This window comes from Rhyacophila brunnea, unplaced genomic scaffold (genome assembly GCF_057557595.1).
Source record: "Rhyacophila brunnea isolate RB1 unplaced genomic scaffold, BYU_Rbru_1.0 scaffold_19, whole genome shotgun sequence".
Lineage (NCBI taxonomy): Eukaryota > Metazoa > Arthropoda > Insecta > Trichoptera > Rhyacophilidae > Rhyacophila > Rhyacophila brunnea.
This window is the reverse complement of record NW_028232848.1, coordinates 23,628,738-23,650,681: the sequence shown is the minus strand read 5'-3', so window position 1 is coordinate 23,650,681 and position 21,944 is coordinate 23,628,738. Positions and strand designations below refer to the sequence as shown.

At 39.1% G+C, this 21,944-nt stretch overlaps 1 protein-coding gene across 1 annotated transcript; it reads right to left on the bottom strand.

The window, feature by feature from the left end:
* Positions 1–562: 562 nt before the first annotated feature.
* On the bottom strand, positions 563–19,268 carry LOC147072850 (tetratricopeptide repeat protein 28-like). Its single transcript, XM_085945915.1, has 8 exons — positions 19,096–19,268; positions 18,791–19,012; positions 16,595–16,748; positions 15,086–15,186; positions 14,857–14,977; positions 13,499–13,599; positions 13,072–13,192; positions 563–939 (listed from the first exon to the last, which is right to left on the bottom strand). Exons 1-8 carry the CDS (start codon positions 19,117–19,119, stop codon positions 851–853), a joined length of 933 nt encoding a protein of 310 aa, XP_085802041.1. The 5' UTR covers positions 19,120–19,268; the 3' UTR covers positions 563–850.
* Between the last annotated feature and the right edge of the window lie 2,676 nt (positions 19,269–21,944).

Genomic DNA, 21,944 nt, shown 5'->3' with positions numbered 1-21,944 from the left:
TCTCCTTTATGTACCTATTACTTTTCTGTCACAATATTCTACAAAATGAGCAGACTCAATTTGTCCTCATATTTCCTGCGTTCTTGGCGTTAATAATAAATATCGCCTTTCAAGTTAGTACCGTATGAGTTTGTAACCTGTAACAGATCACCGAATGCGCATCTTTCTCAAAGTAGTTGTGACAGTCCATAATGCACCGCTTCACTGACTTCACTGACTTCAGTGACTTTCCTGAGATTGAGCGTCCTTTAGATACATATTGTAATTTTTTCCTTTCACATCATCCTTTTTCATTAGGTACTCATTGATGCACTACTTTCCTTGTCTTCTGATACAAAATATGTATTATGACTTTATTAATATTGATGACGCATGAAGACTGGCGAGTGACAAGGATTCTTGTAGGCGCCGTGTGGTGTCCATACGCTCCAACTAAGGGGCAAACTTGGACATGGACTAATGAGAATAAGAATATTGATTAAATTGTGTCGATTCTCCCATTTCTGATGAAGTTTAACATGGTGTAACATTTATTTAATGTATGCTAAATAAAACTCAATAAATCCATTCAATACAATCTTTATTAAATTCATTATGGATTAAATTACACATTATTTTATTTGCACAGATATTTTACAAGTGGGTATGGGTAGTTATCGTTGCTAGCAAAATTTCACATGATTTTTGAAAAAGACCATTTTCACAAAGCCGACAGGACAAGAGTCAAACTAGAAAAGGCATTGATTTTTTATGATAAATACAAATAAGTATAAAATTTAGAAAGATCGTCAATATAGTTTACCTAATTGAAATTGGTCTGTATTAAGTTCCACGGTGTTCGATACGCACATTACATTTTTCCTTTTTTGTATCTGTATTTTGCTTGAGCTTTCGTGTATCGATTTCTACCTGGGACACTGTTTTCTTCCACTGGTGATTCTGAAAAAAAATAAAAGTATAGTTATCAATTAGTTAGTCAAAAGATTTTATTTATTTCACCCATGATAATGCCAAATCAATTGGAAATATCAGAAAGGAAAAAAAAATATCTTTGCTTATTAGGCTTGACAAAATTCTGTAATACAGTGAAACTCCGATTCTTCAATTTTCAAGGGAACCAAAAAACGATAAATGCAGAATATATAAAAAAAAAATTCGACGTCTTGAATTATTTTAAGTTTCTCAGCTAGAGTTCTAGTGTTTTCTTCATGGGGGGCATTTTAGTTGCGACTTATAAAAATTCGTGATACGAGATGCGAGGCAAGCCTGAGCGGCCTGTGTAAAGAAAGCAACGCGACTGAACGGTCAGGCGAGATTGAGCGCCGACAGATCTGTGCAAACAAAGTATCAAACAATTATATGAAAGCAAAATGAATATTAAAAAAAAAAAAAACGGTCAATCGGGATAATATTTGTGACAGGAGCATTATATTTAGACAATAGATCAAGGAAAACGATAAATCGGGGAATGGTTAATGCGGGATTATAATTATTGTTCTAATAGGTGTTTGGCGGGACTTTCAAAAATGAACGATCCCTGCGGGAAAACGATTTAAGCGAGAACAGTAGATCGGGGTTCCACTGTATAGGGTTATCAAAATAGTACTATATAAGCAAAGAATTCCTTCAGTTTTAAAGCAGTTTGGGTAAGTAATCATTAACTACTGCAATTAATAGCTCAATATATTAACTTGAATCCACCAAATATCATGCAAATATTTCAAAAGTGTTGTAACATGTTGGCATTGTGATTCTATTTATACAAGTGCTAATTCCTCACACTTTTATGCAAACTGATCTTGAGATATCAACGACGCAATGTGTTTCTATAAAATATTCCGTAAGCGATTCTATTAAATCTTTTTTTTATCAATTGAAATAAACACATGTGCGTGACTGTGATGACATAAACAACATCTGTACAATATTTGACCACCTCTATACAGAGACTGCAGATGTGTTAATTCTAAATACGATCTTGCTAATTGTAAACACTACACTACATTTACTATTATGCATAATGAATATAATCTCACACGTGCATTCCACTTTTACAACGAATTGTCTTGTTTGTGTGCAAGTGTTTAGGACAGAGGTGAACAACCTTATTGATGAATTACCGTTATGAAGTCCCCAATAGAAATATTGAGAATTGCAAGGGTGGATAATATTATAAATATTATGCTTTTTATTGCTGAATAGTTCAAAATAATTTCCTGATCTAGTATTATGGGAATCAGTACATAGGGTTTCATAGCAAATTGATTAAGGTGACGCATCAGTGAAACGCCAAATAATTTTCAACTGTAGGCGCGACGAAATTTTGGACTCGCTCACATTCAGTGAGAGAACGTCGAGCCAGAAACACGTCACTTTGCTGCGTGATGGCGACGGGCCAATTAATTCTAAAATCGTGTAAAGATGACTAAAAACGTTACCCATTTACTTTAAAAAGAAAACATGTCAATGAATATATTATTATTGTTACTAATAGAACAATAAACAGAACATAAAATGGACGTATGTTGGATTTATATGACAAATAATATTTCGTTTGACAGGCGTCATTTGCACCCGCGACCCGCAATCCGCGCATCGCCTAGCAACGATCTTTTTAGACCGTGCCTCAACTAATGCATGGCCTTAAGTAGTATGCATTGCTGCGATTTTCAGAGTTTCTTGTAGTTATTGCTATTTCAACGACATCTGCTGGTGTAATCATTAGACACGTTTCGATATAAGCCGTTTGTCTCCTTACACATTGGCGTTTTTCAGAAGCGCAACAAACGCATCAAAAAATTATATTAGTATCACATCTAAATGTATCTAAATTGGAAGTCGGCTTGTGAGGCGCTTCTAAAAAATGCTAATATGTGAGTGTTCTTTTTGTCAAACATCTGTGGGGATGTTGAGGTGTGGAGAAAGAATAGTCGTGGTTGCTTGGAAATTTCAAGGAGAGTTTATTTATCGATACAAAAATAAATAAATACAATGATAAAGATGACGAGTGATGTTATCGAGAAATTAATAAGACCGCGAGACTGGAGTTGAGTGAATGATGGTTGACTGTGTTGAGTGACCAGACTCATGATGAGTGACGAGTTTGAATCGTCCTTGTTATTTATACAAATGCAGTCCATACATTACAAGAGACATTGTCGCAATTAAATAAATTATAATAGACACTATTGATTTAGGTTGATTCAGGAAATGCTGACGATCGCTTCCGTCACTTTGTTTTGTTTTGACAACAAAACATAAATATTGAAGTGTGTCACACTTGTAATGCTGAGTGGTATGATTGCTACGCATCTAATATCGAGACAACACATTGTGATACTGGCACCAGCAGAAATTCCGATGAATTAACAACTTAAAGAAACCATAGAAACACACAACACTGTGTATTTAATTTAATATCAGAAACATATTAATATTGAAGATGCGTATCAATCTGAATCACAATTTGATCCAACTTGGTACAATTGCACATCGCTCAGCTGGTAGGTACTTCGTCCCTAGTGACAAAAGACTTTAAAAATTAAATAGATTCTAAAAATCAATTTAACAGGAGAGAGCTGGCCACCAGTCACTAGAACCACCCCACGTTTCTCCACCAAGGTGCTGCTACCTCGTACATTTCACCACATTTTTTTTGATACATCTTTTCCGTTATTTCTCAACTCGCCAGGAGTAAGGAAGGGTTCACAATAAATAACTCAGCGTACGTTAAAACTGTTATATTTTCACTAAGTCCCTTAACTAACTTCACAATAACTTAAATTTAATACAATAGCTTTATCTTTTAACATTATTATCTTTACTCGCAACTTAACATAACGTCATCTCGCTCGAAAGGTCTTTTTTCTACTGCTTTTTTTTTTGATTTTTTTTTATCCTGTTTGCTCCTGTCCTTGGAGCGTCGACAGGCTATACGACATATCGTATGAGGTATCTCAACCAATCCCGATCGACCTGTATACATCACGCGATGTATCTAACCCTTTAAGGTTGACTGACTAACATTAATATAATTAATACTACTTATTTAATATTATTATTATATTTGAATGGTAGCTAGGAGGAGGGTTACTTACTTATTCAAGACCAGCTGACTAATAGACTGGAGGGCGATGATCCGGTCTTTTCGTACCCTAGAGGGGCCGTTTGCTGAAGGCAGACAGTTCTGTCGGTATTAATCGCCCCCCACCAAAAGAGACCGGAAGGTCGGCTTTCAGCATCAACTGGACTATGCAACTACCCTTCTAGCTATCATTCTAAAAGTTAACCACTGCGTGGATAGAGAATGACTACAATCTGAATAGTTCTAATAAAAAAATTAAATGATTTTACTCGATCTCATTTATTCTGCTAGTTCGACTGCAAGTCTTAAATTAAAAGTAACATTTTATATGTATCTCAATCCTTAATACATTTAACATCTTATACATAACCTTAATTTTAATTACATTTAACACAACATCATGTTTATATTTATTTTATTTATAAGTAACAATATCGACGACACAGTAAAGTAATTACGTCTTAAAATCTAACAAAACAAAGAAATCTCTTATCTCCATTCTGGCATCTAGTTCACTCCATTATTCTGCTAACGAGAGAGAAATCGAAATGCTCATCTACGTCAATATATGGTGGAGCGAAAAAAATGATTTTGGAAAAATAAAAGTCACCGAGATACTGGACGCAGATACGAATCCTCTCTTTCTATATTAAAATTGTCATGCTGTTAATAGTTCGAGACGAACTTTGCCAACTTTGGTGTACACAACCCTTTAACCTATAAATTCTCTGTTATCTTACTATTTCGCTCTTTGGGGCTGAGACGACGTCGCCTTCCGTCGCGACCGAAATGACGTGGTCGTCTCTCTACCGCTGTCGGTCCTTCTACTCTTTCGGGCGGTAATCTAGCTGAAGCTTCGATTGACGGCAGAGTTTCCAGCGTTCCTTCAGACATCCGCGTCCGGATGGCCGAAGCACATGGCTCCGCATGCCGTTCTTCTACACAAGCTTCTGTAGGGATGCAGGGCATTTTGCTACTGCACCCCACGAGGGTATCGATTCTCGTCTCTAGATCACTACGGATGGTGAGGTCCGGTAGCGGTATTTCTTTTCCTAATCTATTCGGCTTTAAGTTGCCTGTGATGGCGCTGCTGCTATTGAATTCACAGGTTGTACGGTCCTGCGAACTTAGAGGACTTGCAGGCGGTACACCGCCTCTCGCCTCGTTCTCTCTGGACACGATCAGGTCATGGCTAATTCCATGACTCAGGTGTGCATCTTTTCTATCCATGTGCGTATAGGGGGCGGGCCGGTTGGTTACCACCGTTGCAGTACCACCACCTACTAGCACCTGGTTGGTTTGCGACGTCGCGATTTGATCGGCGGTGTCGCTTTGGCTGTCACGGATTTCTACTGGTGACGCTTCCCGTTTAGAAACGGCCAGGTCATGGCTATTCCCATGACTCAGGCGTGCATCTTCTCCGTGCATAGGCGTATAGGGAGCGGGCCTGTCGGTTAACACCGTTACAGTACCACCACCTACTAGCATTTGGTTGGTTTGCGACGTCCTGATTTGATCGGCGGCGTCAGTTTGATCGTCACGGATCTCCGCTGGCGATGCTGCTGGCGTCACGGGCGGGTCTAGACCCTCTGGCGTCTCTAGCGAATCTAAATCGGACGAGTAAAGTTTACGTATCTGGTCGACGTGGAACTTGAATGCACGTCCCCGTCGATTCACCCAGTACATGGACGGACCGGCTCTCATAAGGATGACGTGGGGACCCGACCAACGTGGTTGGAGTCCCGCACAAATGCCTGGCCGTTTTCCGGGATGGACTTTCGCGTAAATTTTCTCCCCTACTTCAAAAGTAGGCGGGTCCGCACCTGCAGGACCCCGCCGACCATCGAAGTACGCCTGCTGACTTATTCTAACCGCCTCATCAATCTGCTCTCGATCTAAATTCGCAGCTCTACCTTGTTCTAAAGGAATTGGGTGACGCCAGTCACCAGGACGTGAGATTTCGCGACCTAATACTATTTCCCCTGGGGTGAAACCCGTCGCAGCATTTCGACGACAACGAAGGCTATGCAAAATCTTCGGAAGACAGGCATCCCAGCAGTTTTGTTCAGGTCCTTGCAACCGAATTCTCAATACCTTCTTAATTTCTTGGTTGCGACGCTCTGTAGGGTTGGCTCTCGGATGGTAAATAGCCGTCGTCCAATGTGACGTCCCCCAGGACTCTAATGTCGTTAACCAGAGCGGGTGGTTAAACTGGGTCCCATTATCCGTGAGAATTGCTCTCGGATAACCAAACCGCTGAAGTACTTGTTCCTCCAAGAGAGGTAAAATAATCGCAACCGTCGCCGCTTTAATCGCGAAGGCTTCTACCCATCGCGAAAACAAATCTGTCACTACTAAGATGTATTTATTCCTCTTCGTCGTGGCGGGGTATGGCCCCATCAGATCCAGCGCTACGATCTCCCAAGACTTTGTTGCCTCCGTATGAGAGGTCTGTCGCGCCGGCGGCTGAAGTGCACCCCTTTTACACGTGGCGCAGTCAGCGCAGCCGCGGACATATCTTCCGATATCGCGTCGGCGCCGACGCCAATAGTAACGCCTTCGTATTGCTCTGTCTGTTTCTTCGGCACCAGGGTGTTCACTATCGTTGTGGAAAATTCGGAGCACTTCTGCCCTCATGCTGCTAGGTACGACGATTTTCGGGTCTTGGTTTAGGCAGACGTGAACTAGGATTCCGTCTTGAACGGCCAGCCCTTCACGCCTCCGTCTCGCTCCCCCTGGTGTCGTCAGTCGAGCTATATTATTTAACGTCACCGGGTCCACGCGTTGTCTTTCGAGCACAGCGGTGGCAACGTCCGCTAATTCTAACAACAACGCCACCGCTGGCCGGCTAGGCATCGGTACTCCCATTCTTTCGCTCTCTTCTTCTGGACTCATCGTCTTCTCCGCCGGACCTTGCGGATTCCGAGAGAGAAGATCGGCGAGGTGATTCTCTGTTCCCGGGCAATGTTCGGTGCTAAAACTAAATTCCGAGAGCATCATTGCCCAACGCGCTAATTTTCCCTTTTGATTCTTTGCGGTATTCAGCCACGTAAGTGCCCGATTGTCAGTGATCAGAGTAAACTTACGATCCTCCAGGTAGCCGCGGTATTTTATTACTCCCCAAATGGCCGCTAGAATTTCCTGTTCGTTACTATGATATCTCGACTCGGTGTCACTCAAACGCCTGCTCGCGTACGCGATCACGTCACGGCCTTCAATTTCCTTCGGCTGAAAGAGTACGGCGGCAATGCCATGACCGCTCGCGTCTGTTTGTAAGCAAAAGGGTCGCGAGAAGTCTGGTCTGGCCAACTTTAGAGGTTGGGACAGGGCCGTTTTTATAAGGCGGAAGGCCTCCTCTGCGGCATCGTCCCAACGGAAGCGTACAGTCGTCCTCAATAGTCGCGTAAGCGGCACCGCCAACTCCGCAAAGCGTGGCACGTACTCTCTGAGCCAATTGCATAGGCCCAAGAAAGCGCGTACCTCTCTTCTAGTTTTTGGCACCGCCGCAGCTTCTACTTCTGCGAGGTGATGTACCTGAGGTTCGTTACCCGTAGCAGTAATACGATGCCCCAAGTAATTCACCTTACGACGTCCGATCTGGCACTTAGCCGCCGCGACGCGCAATTCGTGCCTCTGTAATCTTTCCATAACAAGCCGTAAGTGGGTAGTATGTTCCTCCCACGCGCGGCTGTATATAATAATGTCGTCTAAATAAACTAAGCAGATTTTATTAACTAGCCCGACCAGGACCTCCTGACTCATGAGGCGCTGAAACGAACCGACCGCCCCCCTCGCTCCAAAAGGCAAGTCTCGAAACTGGTAGCAGCTTCCATCGGCCGTCGTAAAAGCTGTTAAAGGTTTAGTAGATGGATGCAAAGGCACTTGCCAGTAACCATGCTTTAAATCTAATGAACTAAAAATCTGCGCTGGTCCTAAATCTTTTAATGTTTCTAGTATTAAAGGCAAAGTCGTAGCTTCTTCCTTAGTCAAGGAATTAAGCCGCCGATAGTCGACGCAGAACCTGGAGGTTCCGTCTTTCTTCGGGACTAATACGATCGGAGAGGCGTAGGGCGAATTACTCGGCTCAATAATATTGTCCACCAGCATTCGCTCCACATCTTCTTGAATTTGTTTACGCTTCTGTTCAGATTGTCGATAAGGCGCAATTCTGAAGGGAGTTTCGTCTTTTAGGAAGATACGAAACTCTGTTGTACGGCTTGGAGGCCCAGTCTCCGCAAAACGGTCGGAAAAATCTTCTAAGACCTTCGCTAAAGAAACCCGAGCCGCCTCAGGGATATTGGGATCCAACTCAGCCAGTGTTATCGGGCCGCATGGCAAAGGTGTTCGCTGTGGTGAACAGTGAATGGTCCGACGCTGGAGACGTCCGTAATGCAAACAACGGCGTTTCATGTCAATCACTACCTCTTGATCATCCAGCCAATCGAGGCCGAGGAGGAGATCCACATAGAGGCCGTCGAGTGCTAACGCTTTTATTTCTAATCTATCGTCTCGGAGCAGCCCCCGAACGAGATTCTCCCCCCGAGCACGTAGCGTACCCCCTCCAGCGGCAGTTAACGTCTGCGGCGGCCCGCATGGTACGAGCGGCGGACAGACGAGTTCTCCACGCACTAGAGTGTGGGTAGCACCTGTATCGACCACTGCTTCTAAATCGGCATCTATACCCTCGATACGGAGCGGTATTTTCATCAGACGGCCCCCTCCCCGTGGGCGAGATCCCTCCGACCAAGTATTATAGACACCATCTGCTTTGTCAACCAACGAGCCCTCTGAGGAAGCGACTCTGTTGCTGACGCTGGAAAGAATTTCGGCACCTCGTTCGACACACCTATCAACCTCTTTACCTGCGACAAGATTTTCTGACTTACTTTCTAACCTCTTATCTAAATTCCTAAGGAGTAAACTAGTGCCAGCGTCGGCGTTAATATAAAGGCCAGTCTCGGCTACATGCTTACATGGTAAACAATGGCCAGCGTCGGCAAAAACATCAAAGACAGTCTCAGCAATCTTATTATTTTTACAATTATCTCCTTCTGCAGTCTCGGCGGCATTAAAGCACGCACCCTGTACATTGGTTCTGATAACATTTTTAATTTGACCAGCTTCAGTCTTAATCCTAGGCATGAATTTAAATTGTTTGCCAATGTCGGCGCAAGGGAAGTTACTTAAATCTACTGATAAACAATGGTCAGCCTCAACCAATTTATTATCGGTGCCATGAACGGCCACGAATTTAAATTGTTCACCAGTGTCGGTGCAAGGGATTTTAATAACTCCCGTGTCCACTTCCATATGCTTATTATTTAATCTTAAACATTCAGCGTATTGTCCTTTTGGGCAAAGTTCGCTGTTTATGTCACTAGCGTTCTTATTAATAACTACACGAACCTTTGTAGATTCCCCGCGGCCTCGGCATGTCGAGTCACCACCAAAGCGAGCCAACTTACCGTTGGTAGTCACATCGGCATACGTTGACCGCCCGTGTGCGGTGGTAGGCACTTCAGGTGCCGGGATTTTATCAGAATCCCGAAACCCGCACTCACCAGACGCACACAGCGCGGCTAACCCCCGCTCACCCTTGCGTCTACTGAGCAGCAAGGGAGCCGCTGGAAAACTTCAGTTCATCCCTCAACTCGTGGTAGTCAGGGCATCAAAGACAGCGACACTGTCCCGTTGAGTCTCGGTCGACTCCACGGGGTCTTCCACCACGCTGGATACCACGTCCACGGTACCCACCGCAGTTGCTGTTCTGGTGGTCGCGGTCGTCGTTGCCGGCACCTCTTTCTTCAGACTGCGCTGGTTGCGGCCTACGCTCTTCTATGCGCGTTTCGCCTCTCCAATTCCGGGTCTGCCCTTTGGCTGGTTGTCGGTCATGCACGTCGCAACGGCATCCGCAAGCTTTCTGGGGTTTTGACTTAGGTGGCGCAGGTGTTGGTGTGACAACCAGCACCGCGTCTGTTGGTGGCTTCAGCTCCTCTGCTACGTCTAGGAGCTCCTCCAGAGTCTTCCAGCCTCTGCGGTCTAAGCGTAGCTGGTCATGGTCTGTCAAAAGGTCATAAAACCATCCTGCAAGAATGGTGCTCTTTGTTTCAGGCATGAGGACTGCCGCTAATTCTTGCTTATTTAGCAGAAAGATGAATGCACCCTCATGAGGCTTTTGAATTTGATTCTTTAACTCTGTCTCTTGCATCCGCCGTCGCGCAGGAGACTCAAAATATTGCCGCATTCTGTGACGAAAGGCGCGCCAGCTATCGGAGGTGGGAACTGACTTGCCCCAATCTTTGGCCTCCCCACGTAGCTGGCGGAGCGCTATCCCAGTCCAGTTGCCAGCTGGACTCCTGGCGGCCTTGAAGTATTCTTCACAACTCGTGAGGAACTCGACCACCAGCTGTTTCGCACTGCCGTCATACGTAGCCTCCAATTCTGGCTTATGAGGCCATTTGCGGAATGGAGGTAGTTCAAGGTCTATTATCTCTTGTGCCGCTTCTGCGGCGCTGACATCCGTCCTCGGGCTGTCTGACGCAAACGTTTGTCCGTGTTGGAATTCGGGCTCAAACAGGTCGCTTGGTCCGGCCGTCTTGTCAATTTCCGGCATCTTAACAGTTCGTTCTATTGGGCACCACTGAGACTGTCCTTTGTTCTCAGATTTGGACCGGGTAATCGGCATGTGCCCAGTCTGGACAATTCTGTTTTCTTATTTAATTCTCGAAATTCGAAAATTCGGAATTCGACTTTCCGAGTTCTACTGTAGTTTTGTTTTCTCGTATTGAATGACGCACGATTTCTGGGATTCTTTTTATCATTCTCTTTGGTGTTTCCGTGAATACACTAGTTTTGGCAATATTTATTTGTTATAATCCAAATCAGAATTTATTTATATACTTGTTAATTATTTTGACGTTAAAACAAAATTAAAATCTCTGCTCTCTAAATTCTACTATTTAACTATAGAACAGCTGCGCTATGTTTAATATTTCCACGTATTTCGTTTATTGTTTTTATTTAATAAATTTCTATAATATTGTGTATAATTAAGTTGCTTCAGCAATGAATTTTCCGTCACTCTTATTGGCTATTCTTATATTATACATCGGTATGTTCACTTGTTATTCACCGAATTTATGTATTATAAAATTAATAATATAACATGTCATTGCATATATTTTTATTTGTCGTAATTATATTTAATTGTTTATTATACTTTGCAAAAATTTTCTTTTTCGGATTTAGGATTTTAGTTCAAAATCTTCGCAATTAAGATTTAAAATCTTCTTTATATTTAAAATTTAAATTGACACATATTATCTTCTTTTTCTTCAATCTTAAAAATTGTATTCATTTTTGCCCATCTCCTAACTCCGCGTCTGGCGAGTTTTCGGGAATTAATGTACATGTACTCACGTTTATTTTCTCCTATCTCAGGGTTGGGTTATCGGCAAGCGAATTCAGCGTTGCAAGCCCACACGTTGCTAGAGCCACTTGCTACCTCATACATTTCACCACATTTTTTTTGATACATCTTTTCCGTTATTTCTCAACTCGCCAGGAGTAAGGAAGGGTTCACAATAAATAACTCAGCGTACGTTAAAACTGTTATATTTTCACTAAGTCCCTTAACTAACTTCACAATAACTTAAATTTAATACAATAGCTTTATCTTTTAACATTATTATCTTTACTCGCAACTTAACATAACGTCATCTCGCTCGAAAGGTCTTTTTTCTACTGCTTTTTTTTTTGATTTTTTTTTATCCTGTTTGCTCCTGTCCTTGGAGCGTCGACAGGCTATGCGACATATCGTATGAGGTATCTCAACCAATCCCGATCGACCTGTATACATCACGCGATGTATCTAACCCTTTAAGGTTGACTGACTAATATTAATATAATTAATACTACTTATTTAATATTATTATTATATTTGAATGGTAGCTAGGAGGAGGGTTACTTACTTATTCAAGACCAGCTGACTAATAGACTGGAGGGCGATGATCCGGTCTTTTCGTACCCTAGAGGGGCCGTTTGCTGAAGGCAGACAGTTCTGTCGGTATTAGTGCATACGGAAGAGATAACAGATCATGAAATATTTTAAACACTTAAAAAGAAAGTGGGCTAATAATTAGTTCGGAATTTAACATCAAATAGTCAATGTCAATATACCGTCTCTTGGACCAAAATAATCGCAACCTAATGTCACTAATCATACAATTTAAGAACCGTGTAATAATTGAAATTTAAAAAAATTATAATAAATATTATGAACACCTTGTAATAATAAGGCATAACCCATGCGACAATCTCAGACAAACACTCAGTGCCCCTAACATACGTTAATAATTGTGTAGACAACCTGAAAAGGCTACACTTTAGCAATTAATAATCCTTGTTTTAAGTAAGTCTTCATTTGTGATGCTTTATTGATAGATGGACGAGTACAGTGATGACAATGATGTGAAGATTGTGCGTCGCTTGGGGGTGGCAGTTACTCGAAGGGCGGCAAATCGAGAAGAATCATTTGGAATATATAGAAATAGCTACCAAAACTTAGTAATAACGAAAATATCTTTCCATTAAAAAAATCAGCTCACTGGTTTTGTCGAGATCGCGATATCTAGTTTACTTCCATTGCCCTTCGTCATCCTTGGTGACCAGAGACAACACGTGCAGATTTGCGAATAATTACAGTCTGATATTTTGTTAGTAATGTATCCATACAACACATTTCTTAGATATTGGACTCATGAAAGGATGGAAAGGAAAATACTGTATAAAAAAATGGGGCGGCATTTTATCTAGGTACGTCACTGGACGAGTAATCCGAATCTTTGTATTCTTAATATTATGATCCGATTCACCTATGTAACCCAAAGCTCGTCTCTATAGTGCATCGGCCCCTTTTGGGAGGCCGTTAAGTCACAATCTCATAAAATTGAATTTCACAAAAGAATTTAAATTGATTTATATCCTACCTTCGACAGGTTCTTCGGTGGGTTTTTTTGTTTCACTAGATTTTCTACGTTGCAAAGCGGTACCGATACCCCATCCAATTCCCGCTATTGCTAGAGCAAACCCAATCTGGCTCACCGGATTCTGTTGATAAAAGTACAATGAATTTTAATAATCCAGAAGCAATATCAATGTTATTCAATTTTACAAATTCAAATAAATATATCATTTTGAATATTGACATCAACTCTACAATACCCTGTATGTGCACAAAACTGTATTTTAAAAAATGAATAACTAGGAGGTTGATGAACATTTTATAACAATTAATTGAATTGAAAGAAAGAGTCAACAGTCAACACAACTGCTAGAATAGGGTTATATATATAGAATTATAAACAAGTGACTGCCAAAAGATATGTTATATTGCAGTGATATGGTTTTTCTTACTTTCAGTCCGAAGAATTCAGTAACAGTGCAGTCCATTATCATGAGAGAAATGCCCAGCATTAAGCCAGTTAACCAATATTGCCACGGACGACTATCGCTTGCTACATTAAAAAAAACAATATTATTGATCACAGATGGTTGATAAAATATTAATTCAAACATATTCTTGGTGTCGACAGTTTTCAAATGAGTTATATTTATTATCAATTGGCGTAATAATTATCCTAGGAAGACGCAAACAAACAAAAACTGACTAATTAACTGTCACATTTATTGAATATATTGACATGTTTGTCCGTTTGTTGTCTAAATTTTACATGTTTTTTTAAAATGTGTATTCATTAAGAGCTACACTGGACGAGCGGTGACGTGTCAGCTTATAATGTGATGGGTCCTCGGTCTAGCAAATTCACTTATTGTTTTTCAATATGTGTTGGGGCATTTAAACTTTAACTACTGCCAAGGAAAAAGGTAGTTTTTCGACAAAAATCACAAATTTAGTTAGTGTAGAGATAATGCTCTACACTCTACGTCAAATTCTGAACCATTTGACATGAAGTCAAAAGCAGTAAGTATAAAATTTATTGCAGTGTAAAAACCGACATTGTTTTTCATTTTTTTCACGAAAATGGTAGTTATTCTAAACAAGAAGACAGTATAAAGAGATTTATAAGCAAAAACACAGCATCGATTGGAAAGATACTGGTTTTTGGTTATAGCATAAATCAAAAAATTCATCCAAATTATTGAAATGTTTTTTACGAAAAGTTGAAATAAGGTCAATGTCTCATTATCTCAAAATGTGACTTTGGCAAATAGCTGCCTTTTTGCTCATAATTTTATACAAATAATGCCCACAATAGTCTAGCGGCTAATGCGTCGACTTAGTGTCATGGGTCCCAGGTTCGAATCCTGAGTCTGGTAAATACACATTGTTTTTCAATGTGTGTTTGGGTTTGGAGCATGGACCCCAATAGATTTGTGGCTAACATCCATTTTACGTAAAAACAAAAATCTGTTGATACAACATCCACTCTGTGCTGGCACATATCTCTTAGGATCGAACATGGTGATGTAATGCAAATCAGTTCAAATGATGTGTCATATTTGTCTATATACTAGCCAAAAATGAGATGGCACTGGAAATATTAGAGTGGTGACGTGCATAATAATATATCACACTATTTTTCAACTGCCACGCCATGTTTAAACAAATTTTCGCAAAACAAAAATTTCAGGGTTGAATTTTTTGAAGAGGGTGTCAATTTTATTATTACATGGAACCGATACTAATATGATTTGATGATACAAATAGAGAAATAATGGTTTAACAGTATGTATTCAACAAAACAACCAACCTTCCTCCGGCGGCAATAATGGCTTTCCAACATTTCTTTGCAGCATCAGAACAACAGTTCTACCGACACCCCACCCTCCTCCAGCAATGGCCAGAACTATGGCCACTTGCATAATTGGGTTCTACAAATATAAAATTGGAAGAAATTTAATAATTAATAATATATATATATATATATTAAGAAGATGTTGTTTTAGCAATATTATTTCATCTATAAAAGGGTATCTTACAACAGTTACACTGCTTTCCTTCAGTACGTAATCCAAAATGACAATGATTACTCCAAGTATGAGACCAACGCAGGCGCAAACCCATGGAAGTTTTTGATCAGCTGAAATGAAAACAAAAAATCATAAAACCCACTAAGTACAAACAATAAATTAAAAAAAAAAAAAACAATCTTTATTTAAAAATGTTAAATTATTATTATTGTGATGGCCCAGTGATAACATGTTGGCTTATAAAGTCGTTCAGATGCCAATCCTGGGTATGGTAAATTCATGTCGTTTTTTCAATTTGTGTTTGGACACTTAGTACGGACCCAATAGGTTGAGCAAATGGTTAATATCTATTTCTCGAAAGACAAAAATCTGTTAAGAAACCTCTTGATGGAGCGGTCACGATCCAAGCATTGGATTATAAAGCCAAATACAAAAAAAACATAGAAAACATGTTAGACCAAAAGGGATGAAAGCTCACATCTTCACTCTCCGGGTGAGTATTCTTTTACGCTACCGATCCATCTCTGACTTATACAAATTAATTCTAAAAATTTTATCCCGGTCTTTCAAATTCTGCCAAAGAAAGGTAACTAACATTGTAATTAAATCAAAGTAATGGTATAAATATGTAACATCATTATAGATGTGCGCCAGGAGCTATCCAAATTTATTTATTACATCCTTGAATATACTATGAATACATAACGATTATAATATTTTGTTATTTATTAGTGAATATAAAACAATACACAAGATTTAACAATGTTTAGATTCTTAATAAGTACTGTAAATAGATCATTTTGAAAAATTTGATTTTACATTTACATCAGTGGTTCTTAACCTTGTTGGAGGAACTGACCCCCACCAGTTTCATATGTGCATTCACCGAACCCTTAATTGGAAAAATAAAATATGATTTTTTTCAAATTCAAAACATAGGTATATATTTTACTGGTGCACAAAATTAACCGTGCATCAACATCACTGTACTAAACAAAAACATAATAATGAATATTTACTGCAAATCCGTTTGACTTCTGCTGTTGCCTTTCAGAGACCAGTTCAGAAATGCGCTGCTTCACCTTGGCAAGTGCCACTCTCATGTCATTTTCGCAACAAAGTCTGTTCCTTTTCTTCGTTTTTATGTCCAGCATCCTCGAAAAGGATTGCTGATGATGCTTGCCAATGATGGTCAAGCGAGGCTAGTCATCACGAATCATATGAGTCGGGTGTGTGTCTTGACCTCCGCCGGACCCCTGAGACTGACTCACCGAACCCCTGGGGTTCGATCGAACCCAAGATTAAGAACCACTTTATTATTTTTTTATTTAGTAAATTGGGGTGTGTATCCACGACAAAGACAAACGTGACATAGTTTTTTATGCAGTAATTCAAATGAATTTTAACTCCTTAAGCTTATTAAAAACTAATGTACTTTTATTTCACTTACATAGTTGTAGCTGAACACCACAGATTTGCATTGGGTTAAACGCTTTTATTATTATGATGGCTACATACCTTCATTTTGCAATTTTTGCGAGAGTTTAACTCTTTTGATAGCGTCGATGATATTGGCATCTTGAGGAAGAAGCTGAAGAGCTCTGGCATAAGAGAGAATTGCTTCATCAGCTAAACCAACAGCCGACTCCACTTCCGCACGTCTAAAGTATCCCTGGTGTCGGATATCAAGAAACAAACACATTTATATTAGTTTTAAAACAAAGTTATTGTTAAATCTACAATAGTCAAGTTATTGATATTGGCAGCTGTTTCGGGAAAGTAAAATTGAATATCAGAACAGCAAAATATATTTATTCAACCCCTATAATTGTCTATTTAAATTTTAAATAATAATAAATTAATGTAAGCATGGCCCCCAAAAAGGGGGGGCTGACAGGGCTCTAGCCTGGGGACCCGGGTTCAGGAAGGGCCCGGAGTGGCGAGTCGACGAGATAAGTGATATAAGCACACATCACAAATTCTCTCTAACTGTAAAAAAGTCGCCAAAAAACACTAAATAAACAGATTAAGTTTACGCATACACCATATGGAAAACTCTACTGTAGAGCGTAACACTGCCTTTATCGTTAGCGATAGGTAGGGTGATCCGGCAAAAATCCTAGCCTGGGGGCCCGCACCAGGATGTGGGGGCCATGAATATAGGTAATAAACAAATAAATGAAATCAAAATAAAACCTCACTAATGGTAATGTACAATGGATGGAATAAATCTGTTTCCGAAAACTCCCTCTCCGCAATGACAGGGCGTTTGAGCCAAGAATTAACATTTGTTGGTTTTTCTATTTAGCTTTAGATATCGCTAGATTGATCTGTAGTTGGGTTTGTAGTCAGCAGCTGCATTTGGTTTCAAAATATTGATAATGAAGTTCAACAACTTTATAACTCGGTGAAATTGATCTTATATGGATATTATCTTATATCTTGCAATCTTGAAATGAAGGTATAGATAACATGACTAAAATAATAAAGTGAAATGTATATTCTTTCCCCCTCATGTAATTCAAAATATTATTATTAAAAATGCAATATATAACAGTGGGTCACACTCAAAGCATTGGCTAAATTTTATTAGAAAAACAGTCTTCGATTGCACCATGGATGTATAATTTTTATCATAACAAACAAATCCAGCTACAAAAAGCAGAATTAAGTCTTCTTAGAAAAATGGTACAAAATTAAGAATAATAAATACATTATAAAACGGCCAGAAGTTTTGAATTCAAAATGGAGTTAGTTTGTTTGTTATTAATTTTTGCGTTATTATTAAATTCACAGCATTTAATTTAGATTAATGTATAATTAAGTACTTACTTAATAAATATTAAGTCAATTCCCTGAAAAGGGAGTAGAAGGTTAAATATTTGGTGCTTTTTACTGGTTCTCCGTCGTCTTTATCTGTCAGTCGCCATATTGGAATTCAGCTATCTTTTTGTCATCAAATTATAGTACGCATTCTAATACATTATAGTATTTCGGCAAAAATTATAGGACGTGTTGAAAATATAAGTTTTTTGTTTGTCACATAAACATAACGGAGAATTCGAGAAATTCCGATGCCCTGCTTTATTAAAATATCTCTTACGACCGAAGAATGCTAACACCGGCCGCCGTCATTAAATGTCACGTTAGTTTTTTAGAGTATACAACGCAAGACTACGTCCATAGACTAATATCGCACACTGAGATCTTATATTATTTATATAATATAGATTATACTTACTACGTCCCTCGCTCCACGTTATTATGATTTGCTGTGATTGAAGTACGAGCATTTTACGGAACTTTAAACATCGACAATATAGACAACTTTTAAACGCAATGAAATAAGCAATGGGGAATATTCGCACAACCGGCGAATTCAATTAATTCCATTTTTCAAAATTGTGGTATTTTTGACGTACTCTACTTTTTTAATAGTACGCGAACCAACATGTACCATAATTATAGTTTGGTTGGCAACACTGCGCTCACTGACAGATGACAGCGAGCGGTGGCGGAGAACCAGTAAAAAGACCCAAATATTTCTCTTTTTTACATCATTATAATAAGAAAGTCAGTCTAAACACAATTAATTCTTGGTACCTACTATGTTTAGTCTATAGTGTATTCCAAAAACTGTGTAGGTGATGAAAAATTTATGGTAGGTACTTACTTATATTGGAAAAAAATAGGTAAACTGTTTCAAAAAAATACCTTTGCCCAGTCAGGTTGAAGGCGAATAGCATCATTCGCGTCGTTGATTGCGAGATGATAATGTTTTAATCGTAAATAAGCTAAGGAACGGTTACTGTAAAGCGAGTAGTTTTCTGGCTCGATTTTTATCGCCTGCGTGTATAGAAGCGCCGCTTCTTTGAAGTTTCCACATTTCACGCATTCGTTTCCCTTTTCTTTCAATGATAGAGCATCTTGTAACTCCTGAAGATTAAATTGATAAGATATAGGAAATAGGTAGTATTAGACGCACGTATGAAAACACAAATCTTGTAACGCACGAATACCTCATTCTCAGGCGGTGCATCCATAATTATGCTCTCTGTTGAGATAATTTAATTCATGGCTTTTAATACAGAAAATTTTAACAAGCGTCACTTATTGTGCAAACAATCCGATTAAAAAACATGAAACATCCAATAATAATCGTGCGGTGACAATGACAGTTAGCCCTGGTGCTGCCAGGTCTATGCTTGAATATTCCTCATGACTTTATAAAACGTATAATGTCACATGTGTAGCAAATAAACAATTTTCAAACAATACATTACAGACGGTTTCAATCACCACACGTATACAGTTGGCTTGTTCTTAGATAATGCTAAAGCTTTTGACAAAGTTTGGGTCGAAGGACTCATATTTAAACTCTCAGAGGCCGAAATAGATCAGCCAACTATCAGGTTATTAAAATCTTTTCTCACCAATAGACGCTTCTCAGTCAAACTGCATGAAGCAAAATCGTCAATCAGACCAGTAATGGCCGGAATCCCCCAAGGATCCGTGCTTGCCCCGATCCTGTATTACTTATACAGCCGGGACATTCTAAAAGCAATAGATACATAAGCAGATTCTTGCATAATAGCGCAATATGCAGACGATACGGCCATCCTCTCCCGATCGCTGAATAGAAACAAAGCTACAGAATTAGTCCAGAAATCAGTCGACCAGGTGACCACCTGGTGTGATGAGTGGCGTATAAAAATAAATGCAGATAAAAGGAAAGCCATTTACTTCGCGCCGTAAAAAAGGACGAAAGCGCCCCATAGACGACCTGGAAATGCACAAGACTAAAATCCCTTGGACCAATGCGGTCAAATATCTTATAATACTTAAATATATAATATCTACAGATTTTTATGTTTCTTAATTGATTTAGCATTTGATATTATGTTTTTTGAAAATCGTAATATAGTATCATTAGTTTTTTTTAATTGGTTATTAATTTAAAAAAATCAATATTTTATTGTTAAGTTATATTAAAGTATACCTAAAATTGTTAATTGTATTTTTAATTGTATAAGAATATTTTTTGTTTAATCTAGATATAATTAAATTAAATTTCAAATATTATTGGTGTTTAATTTCATAAAATGCTTAAAAGCAGTCAAAATGAATTTGTATTCTTTAAAATCACAATGACGCGCCACTGGAATTTTAACACTGTGTTATTTTAGCAAAGTGAGTGACAAAAACCACTCTGTTCTTAAAGGTGAGATGCAAAATCCACTCTATTCGACAATGAGTTTCAAAAACCATTCTGGACAGTATTTAAACGAATATATTTTGTGTTACAAGTTATCTGCATACAAATTAAAAAGTTATATCACATTAAGTAACACATTTGAAGACATTTACAAAAAAGAATATATTTAATGCTTCACATGTATGCACAACAGTTTTTCGTGATTTACTCGAAACTTGAAAAACCTGCCAGAGTGGTTTTTGAAACTCGATGATTCATATATACGCTAGACCAAAAACTCACATTCTCTGAACATATTAGCGAAAAGAAACGCCAAGGCGATATAGTTTTAGCCCAGCCCAGACCAATGATAAGACATAGGAGCAGGGGCGGCTCTTCCTAAAGGTACCTAGGGGACAGACCCCGGTCCCCTCATCATTCTATAGTAAATATTCAATTGAATATTCATGTTATACGTTCCTACCATAATACATTGATTTTGTATAAATTAATTAAGTATATCTTTTATTTGTACTATTTCGGGATTTCGGCATTCGGGAGATCTAACATTATTTTTAATATTTGTTGTAAATATAAATAAGTACCCATGTATAGACAATAAATTAATTGATTATGCACATCTTTAAGTTTTAACGAGGGAAGAATTATTTTCTTTTAATAAACATCATAAGGCATAATAATTATTCTCAATCTATATTAAAAATGTGTCAAGCGCGAAATGTATAAGATACAACTACTGAAAAGATAGAAGCATATTAAACTGACTTGCTTATTTACTCCAACAAATCGTAACGTACGTCTATTCCTTTGCGCATTTAATTCAACTGTGCGGCGTCCAATCCTCCCGGAGGCCAATTGGGTCGGCGTCGAATTGGGTCGGTGTCCAATTGGGCCGGCGTCCGATTGTACCGGCGGCCAATTACCGGAGGCCAATCTCCGGAGGCCAGTTCGCGGTGCCAAATCGTCCTAGACCCGAGATTTCGTACGACGAATCTTTTTTTCACACCAATGGAAATAAGGAAAAGGAAACATGTGGGCATACTTTATAAATGTACTAATATAATGCTTTTTACATATTATATTGTGTCAACTGCACATCAGATGTCCCTGATGCCTCCGAGTAGATGTTGCAATTTGTCCCAGAGGTGCTGTCGGGCCAGGTTGCAACGATTCTCCATTTTTATATAAACATACGTATATGTATTTATTTTCTATATATTAACTAGTTTATTCGTAATAATGTATACTTTAATTGAGGCGTAGAGTTACAAAACCCGCTCTAGAGACTTTTTTGAGTTTTGAGAAAATGAAGAAAAACGGTTTTGGGCATATCATGATGATTTAAGTGTAATTTTAGATGTTATATTTCTTCCTTTATACCTTAATACATGCAGTTTAATTATCCCAAGAGCGGTCTTTGTCAGTCTCTACCTGACAGAGCGGCGTTCGACGCGGAATTTTTTTAAAAAGAGCGGAGTTTGTCGCACAGTGGTACATTGTCGACAGGAGATGATAGTTTAGTAGCGGTCCGTATTTATTTTAATTATGTAATATATTTTCGAATTTACTTTGTCTAGAAAATATTTTGTAGCCATTCTTACCTAATGGCAGCTGTATATTTTTCGCATTGTACTTACATATTTAGCTGTTATA

What these genes read in the sequence shown, in the direction of transcription:
- LOC147072850 (XM_085945915.1), bottom strand. Translation starts at nt 19,119, where the DNA reads ATGGATGCACCGCCTGAGAATGAG. An exon ending in GCAAAAATTGCAAAATGAAG is followed by an intron (nt 15,187 to 16,594) that starts GTATGTAGCCAT and finishes TTTTCATTTCAG; the next exon opens with CTGATCAAAAACTTCCATGG. An exon ending in CACCGAAGAACCTGTCGAAG is followed by an intron (nt 940 to 13,071) that starts GTAGGATATAAA and finishes ATTTTTTTTCAG; the next exon opens with AATCACCAGTGGAAGAAAAC.